This window comes from Triticum aestivum, chromosome 3D (assembly GCF_018294505.1).
Source record: "Triticum aestivum cultivar Chinese Spring chromosome 3D, IWGSC CS RefSeq v2.1, whole genome shotgun sequence".
NCBI classification, from domain to species: domain Eukaryota; kingdom Viridiplantae; phylum Streptophyta; class Magnoliopsida; order Poales; family Poaceae; genus Triticum; species Triticum aestivum.
This window is the reverse complement of record NC_057802.1, coordinates 25,767,469-25,781,159: the sequence shown is the minus strand read 5'-3', so window position 1 is coordinate 25,781,159 and position 13,691 is coordinate 25,767,469. Positions and strand designations below refer to the sequence as shown.

General features: G+C 43.1%; 1 protein-coding gene across 1 annotated transcript; it reads left to right on the top strand.

The window, feature by feature from the left end:
- Nucleotides 1-3,008: 3,008 nt before the first annotated feature.
- Nucleotides 3,009-4,423, top strand: LOC123073883 (uncharacterized). The gene is made up of 2 exons (XM_044496884.1): nucleotides 3,009-3,415; nucleotides 4,107-4,423. The coding sequence occupies exons 1-2, from the start codon at nucleotides 3,085-3,087 to the stop codon at nucleotides 4,250-4,252; spliced, it is 477 nt and encodes a 158-aa protein (XP_044352819.1). The 5' UTR covers nucleotides 3,009-3,084; the 3' UTR covers nucleotides 4,253-4,423.
- The last annotated feature ends 9,268 nt before the right edge of the window (nucleotides 4,424-13,691 follow it).

Genomic DNA, 13,691 nt, shown 5'->3' with positions numbered 1-13,691 from the left:
TTTTATACACTAGACAGCACACAGGCACAAGTAGAAAGAAGATTGAACGGAAGCAAATTAAAGCATGAAAGGGAAAAAACCGTATTTGTTTTTATACACTAGACAGCACACAGGCACGAGTAGAAGATTGAACGGAAGCAAATTAAAGCATGAAGGGAAAAAGTACATACGCAATGCACAGCTCATAGGAACTAATGCGGAGATGGACGGTAGAGTTTTGTTTCTGGAAGAGACCAGCGTAGAACCGAGTAGCATGCAATCCATGCGCACCAGAGGATGACAAAAGGGGAATTACATGCACCCGCTGGAAGTATATATCCGGTGCAAGATTACTTGGTGAAGTGTAGAGGACAGAAATCGGTGCAGGAAAGCTTACCTTTAATGTCTTTATTTCGTTGGAGTAGCATGAAGGAAGAAGATAAGATAGAGAGGCATTACCTGGCACAAAGTAAATGCAACACGCAAAGGAGAATGGATGTATTAGCATACAGAAAACTGAAAAGCTTTTTTTAGCTGCATCATTACATGTGTTACACCGTAGAGCAGAGAAGGGGTCTACACACACCGGTGGCTATGACAAGTGTCATGCCATTCAAAAAGGTTGGAACTAAAAGAAGCAACTAATTAATACGGTATTTATTACAACTAATTAAGATGGTATTTAAAGTATGCACATCAGAACCCCTCCCTTTTGTTCTTTGAATTAATACCTCCAAACAACTTTACAATACCACCCTAGCTCTTCTTTATTTTCGACAAGGGCAAAAAGAATGTCACCCACATGTTTTATACTATAGCCCTTCCTATATAAATTTATTCACTCATTGCACAACCTTTGACAAGCATTTGACCATGTCTGAATACTCTTGCCCCCCCCCCCCCCCCCCCCCCCCGCGCACACACACACATCACACTCGCCATGTCCTCAAGACCCGCCCATATATCAACATGTCCCATCCCCTCGCATAGTTGCAGAGCTAGTGTTCAAGCAATACCTGAGCCAAAAACTAAGCTCTTATATCTATCATAGAGCGTATCCCATGCCAACGCATAAAAATAAGGCTTGATTGAAGAAACATTATATAATTTACATATGAAACTGATAATAAAATGCAGCAACTAATTGTCCGAGACATACGAAAGGGAAACTAATGGCACTGAGGTCTTGCGAAATAGGAAATCGCCTTAAACATGTGAATTGTTTGTGACATGCTATCCGTGGATACAAAGAAACAACACTTGTGAGACCAGCCAGTGGGGAGCGCCTCACCATTCGACGAGTAGCAAGCCTTTCTGGCATCAGCAGGGGCATCGCGGAGGCAAATGCACATCAGATGTCGTGTGTGACCCAGCCTCGTTCTATGGCATAACGAGCAAGCCAAAATGGGTCATTCGAGTGTCCGGTCTAGTAAATTGGCTGATCAATTAGCTCATCGCCCGCATTGCTTGCTCCTCTATGGGCTAGAGTTAGCAGGCTGAGTATGGACCGGGTAAAAGGGTGATTGCTCACATAGATTGAGGGATTGGTAGGTTATTAATGGTGAGGCTAGTATTTCTCACGGCATGCCAGGTCAAGTCTCTATGCATATGATGGGCAAGAGAACTTCCCGGCGCCCGATCTTGGCCATGGGTGCCCAAGGCCCATCTCGCCCTCCCTTGCATATCATGTTCCAACAAACGGCAAGGCCTGTTTGAAAGCGCATGCGCGTGCAGCTAGCATACTTCATCGCCCAGCTAAAATATTATGCTCGTTGTTTCCGGCCCGTAAACCCTCTCTCCTCCCCCATTCACATATCGTTCTCGCTATTTCCCGCCAAATACCAACATGTTCCTTCCTTTCCCATATCAACGTTCCAACAAAAGACACATATCAATGTTCCAACGAAAGGGCCAAGGCCTTTCTGAAACCGCATATGCGCGCGTCATATGTATATACATCAACCCCCCCCCCCCCCCCAAAAAAAAATATCATGCTAGCTCTTTCCCGCTCGTAAATCAATCCACTCCCTCCCCATGCGCATATCCTGCTTGTCATTTCCCGCCCATATATCAACATCACCCATCTCCTCACATATCACTGCTCTGATGGAAGGGGCAGGTCATGAAACCGCTAGCACGTACGACGTGTGCCTATAAATCAGTCCCAACTCAGATTTCATGCTTGCAGCTTCCCGCTCGTATATCATCCCCTTCCCTTCCCACTTAAATATCATGGTCGCCATTTCCCGTCGCCTCTTACATCATGTTCCTACAAAGGGGTAAGGCTTGTCCGAAACTGTTTGCATGTGCGCCATATGCATATACAACATCAGCCCCCGGCTCAAATACCATGGTTGTTTGCCCCCGGGAAAGTATCCAGTGCTCCAATGTCAAAAAACATTTTTAAATATTACAAAAAGTTCCGAAAAAAATGAGAATGTTCACAATGAATGTCACTACCTCCCCTAAAAATTTTAGGTCCAAAATCAAAATGTACATTGAGAAACAAAAAAGAGAAATCCATATCTGAATAGTGTTAATGTTCCTTTTGTCTCTTCTTTACACTATTCATGCTAGATTTCACATTTTCGTTTCTCGATGTGTGTTTCGAGTTTGGATCTGAAATTTTAAAGGCTTGTAGTTACATTCATTGTGAACATTCACAATTTTTTTTGAAACAATAAAGAAAATATTTTTTGACATTGGAGTACGGGAGTACCCCAAGGTTGGGAGCACCGGATACTTTCCCTGTTGCCCCCACCCATATATCACCCCCCCTCCCAATCACATAGCATGCTCACCATTTTCACCATGGATGTAAAACGGCCGCAGCCCTTGAACCGGATTACCCAATAGAATCAGGACCAAACTGGCACACTTTTTTTTGAGGGAGGACCAAACTGCTACTTCCCACCTCTGGGCAAGCTTCGCTCGAAGTGGAAATTCTCAGAACTGGAGGACACACACTGCGAAACTACCTGCAGTCCCTCCTATAAAACCCACCCAATCCCCACCCGTCTGAAGCACCCTCCGCCAGTTCCCCGTGTTGCTATCTTCCACCGGCAGGTGAAGGCCGACGCTGATCTTTCCTTTCATCCCCCCAAGATGGCAGCGAGGCAGTGGGTCAGGTGGGAGGAGGAGATCTTGCTGGAGGACGATGATGAACACCACACGGAGTGCTTCTACCTCCGCTGCGCCCCACTCCTGGGCGGTGGTGTGAGCGAGAGGGATCTGGCGGTGGTGGGTAAGTATTGTCCGGACCCAGCCCCCGGGAACATGGTGTACTCGGCGGACCCGCAGTTCCTGCGGTTCCTCCAGGAGGGAATAACCTGTGACTCAGTGTTGGCTATGGGGGTGACGGTGCGGGTGGAGATCACCCAACTCAGCTGGAAGTCCAGGAAGGAGGTCATCGACTGGCTCAACTTGCTCGTCTCAGGTAATCGATAAGCCATATAGATCTTGTGTACGTCCTCCTTTTTGTCCATTCATGTCCTAGTGGTGAAATTTTTCTGCTGATTTTAGATCAGGCCGCTAGAATTAATTTTCACTATGCATCTCCGCCACTATCCCTTACCTCATGTTTTTGTTCCGTACAGGACAAGGGATCTTTGGGATATCTTTTGTCTAATCTAATAGATAGCATAGATTAAAATAGCCCGCGAAATAGTCACGATAGCAGCGCTATAGCTGCGTGAGAGCCTCGCCGCTAAGCTATGGCTGTTGCCGCGCAAACCTCAACATATCCCTATAAATGGCTCAAAAATCAGCAAAACCCTCCAAAATCATCTCTCCCATCAGAAAATTTTCCGCTATTTGCCGCTATTGCCCACTATGGCGGCCGCTATAGCTCCTGGGAGAGGCCCCCGCGAAATCATTTCTCCCGCGATTTTAATCCATGATAGATAGATAGATCTACTCCTTTTTTTGTCAAGACGACAAGTAATTAACTTGTTAGATATCGAGGGGCCTATGTTCTATCGTGGCTAGTTTGCTAGATCTGGTTTATGCCTTTCTTTCCTTTTACTTTTGTGTGTTTGGTTAACTTATGTGTTTCCTTTAATTTGTGTTTGTCTTGTGAGGCCAATATGTGGAGAGAGGTTAATTTGCTTTAACTTATGTGTTTTCAGAAAGCAGCGGCCAGGCATCCAACAGAGGCGCTGCTAACCCGGTGAATTCAGTGCCTGTGCAAGAGATCTGCATAACCAACGAACAGGCCCCTGTCCCTGCTATCGACGAAGAGCAAGTGATCGACCTGACCATGTCTGACGACTAAAGTCAGTAGCAGAGGATATGAAGTCTGGCATTTACTTTCGATAATGAACTGTCATTTATCAAAGATCTCGCGCATTCGCTTCTTGATGCGTGCTCTTTCAGATCCATTCTCGACAGAGATCAGTTGTTTGTACTTTCTGAATTTCAAATAAAGTGAGACATTATATTCCTAGTCTGTTTTACTCAGCTTTGGTGTCTGTTTACTTGTCAGAAATTCTTGTTTTTTCTTTCTTCCTGGAATACACCAAGCTTCCTTTCTGAAAAAAGGAGGAATACACCAAGGGGTTCGGTCCCTCTTTCCGTTGGTCCCCTTATTTTAGGATGAGGATTGAGGAAGCAATATACATTGAAATACCCATAATAAAGCAAATCTTGAACAAAAATATACGAGTTGGACAGAAACGTGCGACTATTTCTAGCAATATTAAGTAGACCCAGATTGTTTGGTACCAGCGTTATTAATTAAGTACTTCTAGCTAAGAATCGATGTGCAACATGTGTGTGAACCTATTAGTACTTTTTTATATAGGGTGAGTCAGATTATTTGATCCGTATCCGATATGATTGTATGCTGCCACATATACCCATACAGATCGGCCTGCTCATCTGCATACTCTAGTATGGTGTTCCAGTGCATCAACATATGTGGTATGTTACCTTCAGAGCATCTCCAATAGGCGGTCTATATGTAAAAGTGACCAACTTTTGGATCTTCTGAAGCAAAAAAACAGCTCTCTAATAGATGGTCCATATGCAAAAAAAATTACATCTCCGCCTTCCGGAGATGTAAAATACAACTGTTGGGGAACGTAGTAATTTCAAAAAATTTCTACGCACACGCAAGATCATGGTGATGCATAGCAACGAGAGGGGAGAGTGTTGTTCACGTACCCTCGTAGACCGAAAACGGAAGCGTTAGCATAACGCGATTGATATAGTCGTACGTCTTCACGATCTGACCGATCAAATACCGAACGCACGGCACCTCCAAGTTCAGCACACGTTCAGCCCGATGACGTCCCTCGAACTCCGATCCAGCCGAGTGTTGAGGGAGAGTTTCGTCAGCACGACGGCGTGGTGACGATGATGATGTTCTACCGACGCAGTGCTTTGCCTAAGCACCGCTACAGTATTATCGAGGTGGACTATGATGGAGGGGGCACCGCACACGGCTAAAAGATCAAACGATCAATTGTTGTGTCTATGGGGTGCCCCCTGTCCCCGTATATAAAGGAGCACTGGTAGAAAAAGGGCCTATTGTTCCGGTTGGTAAGGGCCTTTTGTCCCGGTTTTTTAACCGGGACTAAAGGGTCGTTACTAATGCCCTAACTCTTTAGTCCCGGTTCTTACACGAACCGGGGCAGATGGGCCTCCACGTGGCCGCTGCGGCCCAGGCCGGGGGGCCTTTGGTCCCGATTGGTGACACCAATCGGGACCAATAGGCATCCACGCGTCAGCATCTGGCTGGAGCTGAGGTTTTTGTTTTTTTTTAAGGGGCTAATTTAGGGGTTTGGGGGGTTAATTTAGGTTGTTATTAGGTAGCTATTAGAGAGAAGTGTCCTCGCTTATATCTCCGTGCTTGGTTTACCAACGCTACGTACTGCTATGCCTAAACATGGCTTAGATTGAAGTGAAGGCAACATGTGGTGCATGTCGAAAGTAATACTAATCCTAACTTGATCAAGTTTGGATTGTACTACTTTCGACATGCACCACATGCATGTTGCCTTCACTTCAATCCAATCCATGTTCATTTCACCCGCTGATATATAATAACTCTTCATGCGCGCATCATGCATCATCATATATAATAACAAGTCCTACTAATCATCATCATACAACTTCTACTCGTTATTAATAACCAGTCATACGATCATCATCCTCATAGTCATCGAACCAACCCTACTTAATTGTTCTTAGCACATGATCATCAGTATTAGGTAGGACCGAAATACCCTCTTTAAGGTAAAATAGCATAAAACAATATAGACCCTGACTCTCCATTATGGAGAATGGAGATCATCTTGTCTCCAATTCTTGCGCTTCGCTTCCTTTTGCTTCCAAGAACCTCCTTGCGACTGTCCATACATTTTTTTCATTCTTTGATTTGCATGTCTCCACTTCTTTTAGAAATCCGGTATGGACAGTTGAGATTCGTAGGGTGACCTGGTTGTATGTTCAAAACATCAAGCCTACCATTCTGATACATCAAATGAGGCACACAATCCTCTGGGATTATCTGTTGAAAAACATAGTAATAACTTCATAGTTAGCAATGATGTACTAGTTTTAGAAGTATGCAAAAGATGCACAGATGTTGTAATAGTAAGAAATCTTATCAGGGTATCTCCATAGTAGTTACCGTAGTTCAACACGTGCACTAGTGGCACGTATTGACCATAATGTGGAGGAGTTTTACAATAGATATTGTAATTCTCAAGATCAGTACAAAATCCGACCAGATGAGTTTTCTCCTTATAAGTTAACTCAGAGCCATCGGTGTAGTAGGTTCTGTCTACCATGTTCCGCACATTGTTTGAACAATCAAAATAAGCTGTCAATGAAAATAAGCTGTCAACTATTTTGAAATGAACAATATAAATTAGCTAATAACTATGTTTGAGAAACTCACATAGCGGTAGAATTGGAGGCGTATCAACAAGGACCCAAATGTCCATACTGTCTTGCTCGATGTCAGGATCACCAAGATCCATGGTGACAAGCATACCCTCATCAAAACCATACATCTTGCAAAATTCTTACCAATTTTTGCAACCAAAATGGGTTACGCTCTCAGAATTATACAACTTTGCATCAAAATCTATATCATGATGGGTCCTTAGGTGAATTGTCTTTGTTTCCATACTTTCATGGTCTTCAAAACCCATCCTCTCCAATACGTAGCGTCTTGCATGGCATGGGATAAGCTAGCCGAATTGTAAAAGATGAAAAGTACATGTTGAAATAGTTGAAGTCATGGTTAATTATGAAAAAATAACACTTGTCGTTGTTGCGTACCATTTCAACATCGAAGGTCTCCTCCAGCTTAATACTGAAGCGCCGATCTTCGTCCAGGTGAGGCCTGTCGCACTGACCTCGGTCGTCGTGGCACCAGTCGCACTCCGGGAGACTTTCCTCATCCGAGTACGACATTTCCTATGTTCATAATTCAAATATTAAACGTCTACAATTAAATATATGTACTAAAAAACCTAAGTTAGATCATTATTATTCATCACGGGTTGACTATCGGTTTGTCGAGTCTTTTCTTGAAAACTCTCAGCTCACGTGGTGTATACATTCGACCGTTGGTGATGGTCGCTCCTCCATTTGTCCCCGAGTGCATTACACCAAAATGTCTAGCACACGGGAACAAAGGAGAAGCGACCCCCACGACAACAGTCGGGATTCTTCGTCCTCTCATATATATATGGTGGAACTCTCCCTCACTGATTCCTCTCTGACATTTGCGACCGTCGGTGATGGTATGGTAGCTCCCTTTTGTTCTCGACTGCATTACACCAAATTGTCTAGCACACGGGAACGAAGGAGAAGCTACCCCCACGACAACAGTCGGGATTCTTCGTCCTCTCATATATGGTGGAGACTCGACAGACTTACAGTCAACCCGAAATATCGTTAAATTATCTTTCTAAAAGAGGATTTGGCTAGTCTCACCTCGATGTCGGAGGGGGCGGTGACAGGGACGACGGCAGGGATGATGGAGGGGCCGGGGCTCCTAGATTTCTGCGAAAACAAAAACCCTATAAGCTATCAACTAATCATATGCATACGCCTTGCATAGTGCTCTCCAATTTTAGCATTCAAAGTAGGAGTAGATTTCCACTTTGAGCATTCAATAAGCAAAATCAAATCACAAAATAAAGTAGTATTCAAATTAGGATGCATTCAATTATAAGCAAAACTACATCATCTCCATGCGTCCGTACATCGTCGAATATTATCACTAATACACCTCGAATACTATCATACATATAGCATCGCTAGTACAGCTAGAACAGTAGCGCCCGGCGGGTATCAGCGCGGGCGGTGGACACCCAAAGGGACGGAACCATCACAGGATCATAGCTCCAGTGAGATCCCTGAAGAACCTGCCAGGTATTGTCGAATCTGCCCTCCAACGCAACCATGTAGCGACGGACGTGCTGGTCCTCCTCGCTGACACGGTGACGTACCACCTCCGCGGTGTCCGGAAGCCTCGGCATCGTCACTGGCCCACGCGACCGCCACCAAACAAGGATCGGGTCAACGACGGGCTGGCTCCTCACCAATCTACGCCCACCGGAAGGTAGCACCTCCCAAAACCAGCCCGGCGGAGCCCAGTCCTGGACATGGCTCCTCTGATCAAGCCGGCCTCCTCCGCCGAGTCGACGACGAGGATGCGGGATAGGCATCGTCGACGTCGATGCGGGATTAATTGCTTGAACTAAAAAAATAAACTAGTTCTATTAATTTTCTTGCTAAAATAAAGTAGTTCAACTAGTTCAACTACTAAGCACTTACTATAAATAAATAAAATAAAGTAGTTCTTACTAAAAATAAACTACTTCTATATATAGTAAAATAAAGTAGTTTTATTAAATCAACTAGTTCAACTACTAATTAAGCACTTACTATAAATAAAATAAAGTAGTACTTACTAAAATAAACTATTTCTATAGTAAAATAAAGTAGTTTTATTAAATCAACTAGTTCAACTACTAAGCACTTAGTAAAAATAAACTTGTTTAACTAGTTCTATTATATTTAACTAGTTCAACACAATTTTTTTCTAAATATGCACATATATATATACATAAATTAACAAAAAAACATCTAATTCAACTAATGTAAAATACATGGAAAAACATCTAATTCAACTAATCTAACTAATTTTATTAAACACTTACTAGTATATATACATGGAAAAAATACATATACAAAAAAATGAAAAAAAGGATTCGGGGCGGCGGCTCACAGCGGCCCGGCCGGCTAGGGCGACGGCGGGGGCGGCGGACGGCATCGGCTTGCAGAGGATCCGGGCGGGCGCGCGGAGCAGGGCACGGGCGACGGCGACGGCGTTGGCGGCGGACGGCGACGGCGTGGGCGGCAGACGGCATCGGCGTGGGCTCCGGGGCGGGGGCGACGGCGACGGCGGGGGCGGCGGACGGCGACGGCGTCGGCGTGGGCTCCGGGGCGGGGGCGACGGCGACGGCGTCCGGCAGCCTGGCAGCGTCCTCTCCGCGCGCTTCGTCGGGGGTGAACTGCAAGATGCAAACCAAATTTTTTACAAGTGTGCCTTATATACATTAAGCTTTAGTCCCGGTACTTGTCACGGACCGGGACAAATGCCCCTCTTTGGTCCCGGTGGGTAACACCAACCGGGACCAAAGGCCTCTTTTCAGCAGCCCATAGGGCGGGAAGCGGTGGCCTTTGGTCCCGGGTGGTGGCGGCCTTTGGTCCCGGTTGGTGGTACCAACCGGGACTAAAGGGGGGCATTGGTTCCGGTTGGTTCCACGAACCGGGACCAAAGGTGTGCATTGGTCCCGGTTCGTGGCACCAACCGGGACCAATGTCCTGCGCCTGCCAAAGCCGCGGTGCGGTGGGATGTTTAGTCCCACCTTGCTAGCCGAGGAGCGGCAGGACCTGTTTATAAGCCCTGCCCCGCCATCTCCATTGAACTCCTCTGAACTGCAGGCCTCTGGGCCGAATCTTGCACTGCTATGCGTGTGGGCCTGTTGGGCCTTCTGCGGGCCTGAATCCTGGCCCATGGATGGGTTTCTAGTCGTATTCAGGCCGTGGTGGCCCAGTAGGTGGCATTTTTTCCCATTTTTTGTTTTATTTTTTGCTTTATTTATTTTATTTTGTTCTACTTACAACAAAATACTTATTTATTTTATTTTATTTTGTTTCTAATTACTTATTTATTTTACTTTATGATAATTCTTTTTGCTATTAAAGTTTCTATCAAAAAAAGTTCTTTATGAAAATTATTTTTGCTTTTAATGATTTTGAACAGAAAATACTTCGATAATTTTAGTTGCATCAATTTTATATGATTTTAGTTTCAATAATACTAGAGGTTTCTTATAATGTTTTGAACAGAAAATACTTTGTTAATTTTAGTTTCATAAATTTTATTAAAGTTTATTTTATTTTGTTTCTACTTATATATTTTAATAAAGTTTATATTATTTTGTTTCTAATTACTTATTTATTTTATTTGTCATTTTTCATGCACCTTTTTCATGCATTTACTAATTATTTTGAGCTATAAGACCCTAAAATTCAAAAGCATTTCAAATAAACTCTGAAAAGGTTGAAAGTTGGCATGGCATCATCATTTCATCCACATAGCATGTGCAAGAAAGTTGAGAGGGTCCCGGCAAAAACTGGATGCACTTCGTGTAGAAAACGGACAATCTCTTTTAAAGTATCAGGATTTCATACGGAAACTCGTCTGTTGCAAAGGGATTTCATTTTTAAAACTTATTTGAACTCCTGACTTTTTGTGTGTTCAAAATGCACCATTCAAAGCCACATCATCATTTTTCAATCCTTTCTGACTTTATTTCTTATTTTTCATGCATTTACTAATTATTTTGAGCTATAAGACCCTAAAATTGAAAAGCATTTCAAATGAACTCTGAAAAGGTTGAAAGTTGGCATGGTATCATCTTTTCTTCCACATAGCATGTGCAAGAAAGTTGAGAGGGTCCCGCCAAAAACTGGATGCACTTCGTCTACAAAACAGACAATCTCTTTCAAAGTATTAAGATTTCATACGGAAACTCGTCTGTTACAAAGGGATTTCATTTTTTTAAACTTATTTGAACTCCTGACTTTTTGTGTGTTCAAAATGCACCATTCAAAGCCACATCATCATTTTTCAATCCTTTCTGACTTCATTTGTTATTTTTCATGCATTTACTAATTATTTTGAGCTATAAGACCCTAAAAATGAAAAGCATTTCAAATGAACTCTGAAAAGGTTGAAAGTTCGCCTGGTATCATCGTTTCATCCACATAGCATGTGCAAAAAACTTGAGAGGGTTACGGCAAAAACTGGATGCACTTCGTGTACAAAACGGACAATCTCTTTCAAAGTATCAGGATTTCATACGGAAACTCGTCTGTTACAAAGGGATTATATTTTTTAAAACTTATTTGAACTCCTGACTTTTTGTGTGTTCAAAATGCACCATTCAAAGCCACATCATCATTTTTCAATCCTTTCTGACTTCATTTGTTATTTTTCATGCATTTACTAATTATTTTGAGCTATAAGACCATAAAATTGAAAAGCATCTTAAATGAACTCTGAAAAGGTTGAAAGTTGGCATGGTATCATCATTTCATCCACATAGCATGTGCAAGAAAGTTGAGAGGGTTCCGGCAAAAACTGGATGCACTTCGTGTACAAAACGGACAATCTCTTTCAAAGTATCAGGATTTCATACGGAAACTCGTCTGTTACAAAGGGATTTCATTTTTTTAAACTTATTTGAACTTATGACTTTTTGTGTGTTCAAAATGCACCACTACAGGAATCAGCTACTTTGTCGTCTGCCATGGCAGACGACAACGGCAAGGATGACGGACGGCAAAGGCCTTTGCCGTCTGCCGCGGACGGCAATGGCGTTTGCCGTCTGCCGCGGACGGCAAAAGGCTCCGGCAAAGTAGGCTACGGTAAAGAGCTTCTTTGTCGTCTGCTTTCTCAAGCGGACGGCAAAGGGGCCTTTGCCATCAGCGGCGGACGGCAAAGAAAGCCGATGGCAATAAATGTGTTGTTAGTCCGTTAGGCGGCTAACGGCAGCCTTTGCCGTCCGCCGCTGACGGCAAAGAGCATCCGGCCTTTGCCGTCTGCCGAATGACGTCAGCTGGATGTCACTGCGGTACAAGTCTTTGCCGTCTGCCACTTTAGGCAAAGCCTTTGCCATCCGCCGTAGTAGGCAAACTGACCAAATGGGTCAGCTCCCAGGGAGCACAGGTGGACGCCGCGTGGCTTCTTTGCCGTCCGCGGCGGACGGCAAAGGCGCCTTTGCCATCAGCGGCTGACGGCAAAGGTGCCTCTTTTTTCTGTTTTTTTTTAATCCAGCAATTTTCACAGCAAATATATGACATATATATATATATATTTCACAGGGCTATTTAACAGCAAACATATGACATATCCAGCACATAAGTTTCATCGTGCATACATATATAGTTCCATCCATTCATACATAGCAAGTTGCACATACACATTGTTCCATCCATACATATTACAATGCAAAGTTTCATCAAGATAGCAAGTTCCATCATAGCAAGCTAGAAGAATACTAGAGGAGAATGAAAGAAAAAACAAGCACTCCATCATAGCCAGCTAGCTTCCGTGAAGTGAATGAAATCTGCAAAAAGACAAATAAGAAAGTTAGAAAAAGGTGACTAGAAGAAGAAGTATATGCCATTTATGAGCTAACATAGGTGAAATGGATCATTTATGAGCTAACTTAGTTGAAATGGATCGTTTATAAGCTAACCTAGGTGAAATAGATCGTTTATGAGCTAACTTAGGTATAACGCGTCATTTTAGAGCTAACCTAGGTAAGATGTGTCATTTTGGAGCTAACCTAGGTGAAATGGATCGTTTTTGAGCTAAGTTAGGTGAAATGGATCGTTTATGAGCTAACCTAGGTGAAATAGATCGTTTATGAGCTAACTTTGGTAAAATGCATCATTTTAGAGCTAACCTAGGTGTGATGGGTCATTTTGGAGCTAAACTAGGTAAAATGGATCGTTTGTGAGCTAACCTAGGTGAAATGGATCGTTTATGAGCAAATCTAGGTAAAATGGGTCATTTTAGAGCTAACTTGGGTACAATGCATCATTTTGGTGCTAACCTAGGTAAGATGGGTCATTTTGGAGCTAACCTAGGTAAAATGGGTCATTTTAGAGCTAACATAGGTAAAATGGATCATTTTGGAGTTAGTCTAGGTAAAATGGGTCATTTTAGAGCTAACTTGGGTAAAATGGATCATTTATGAGCTAACTAAGGTATAATGGGTCATTTTAGAGCTAACTTAGGTAAAATGGATTGTTTATGAGCTAACTAAGCTAATTATGCCATTTTTGACATAAGTAAGCTAAGTACATGTCATTATTGAGCAAACCTAGTTAACTAAGCATACTAGAGCTAACTTAGGTCATTTTGGAGGAAACAAAGCTAAGTATAGATCGTTTTAGAGCTAACTTAGGTAAAATGGATGGTTTTGGAGGTCAGTAAGCTTATTAAGTCATTTTGGAGGAAAAGAAGCTAACTCTAGGTCATTGTGGTAAGCATATTGGAGGAAATAAGGCTAAGTCTAGGTCTTTATGCATTTGTTAAGCAAAACACTAGAAGAAACTTACCAGCGCCCACCATCTTTCAACACCTGCCATGAGAAAGAGTAAACGAAATT

What these genes read in the sequence shown, in the direction of transcription:
- LOC123073883 (XM_044496884.1), top strand. Translation starts at nt 3,085, where the DNA reads ATGGCAGCGAGGCAGTGGGTCAGGTGGGAGGAGGAGATCTTGCTGGAG. An exon ending in GCTCAACTTGCTCGTCTCAG is followed by an intron (nt 3,416 to 4,106) that starts GTAATCGATAAG and finishes ATGTGTTTTCAG; the next exon opens with AAAGCAGCGGCCAGGCATCC.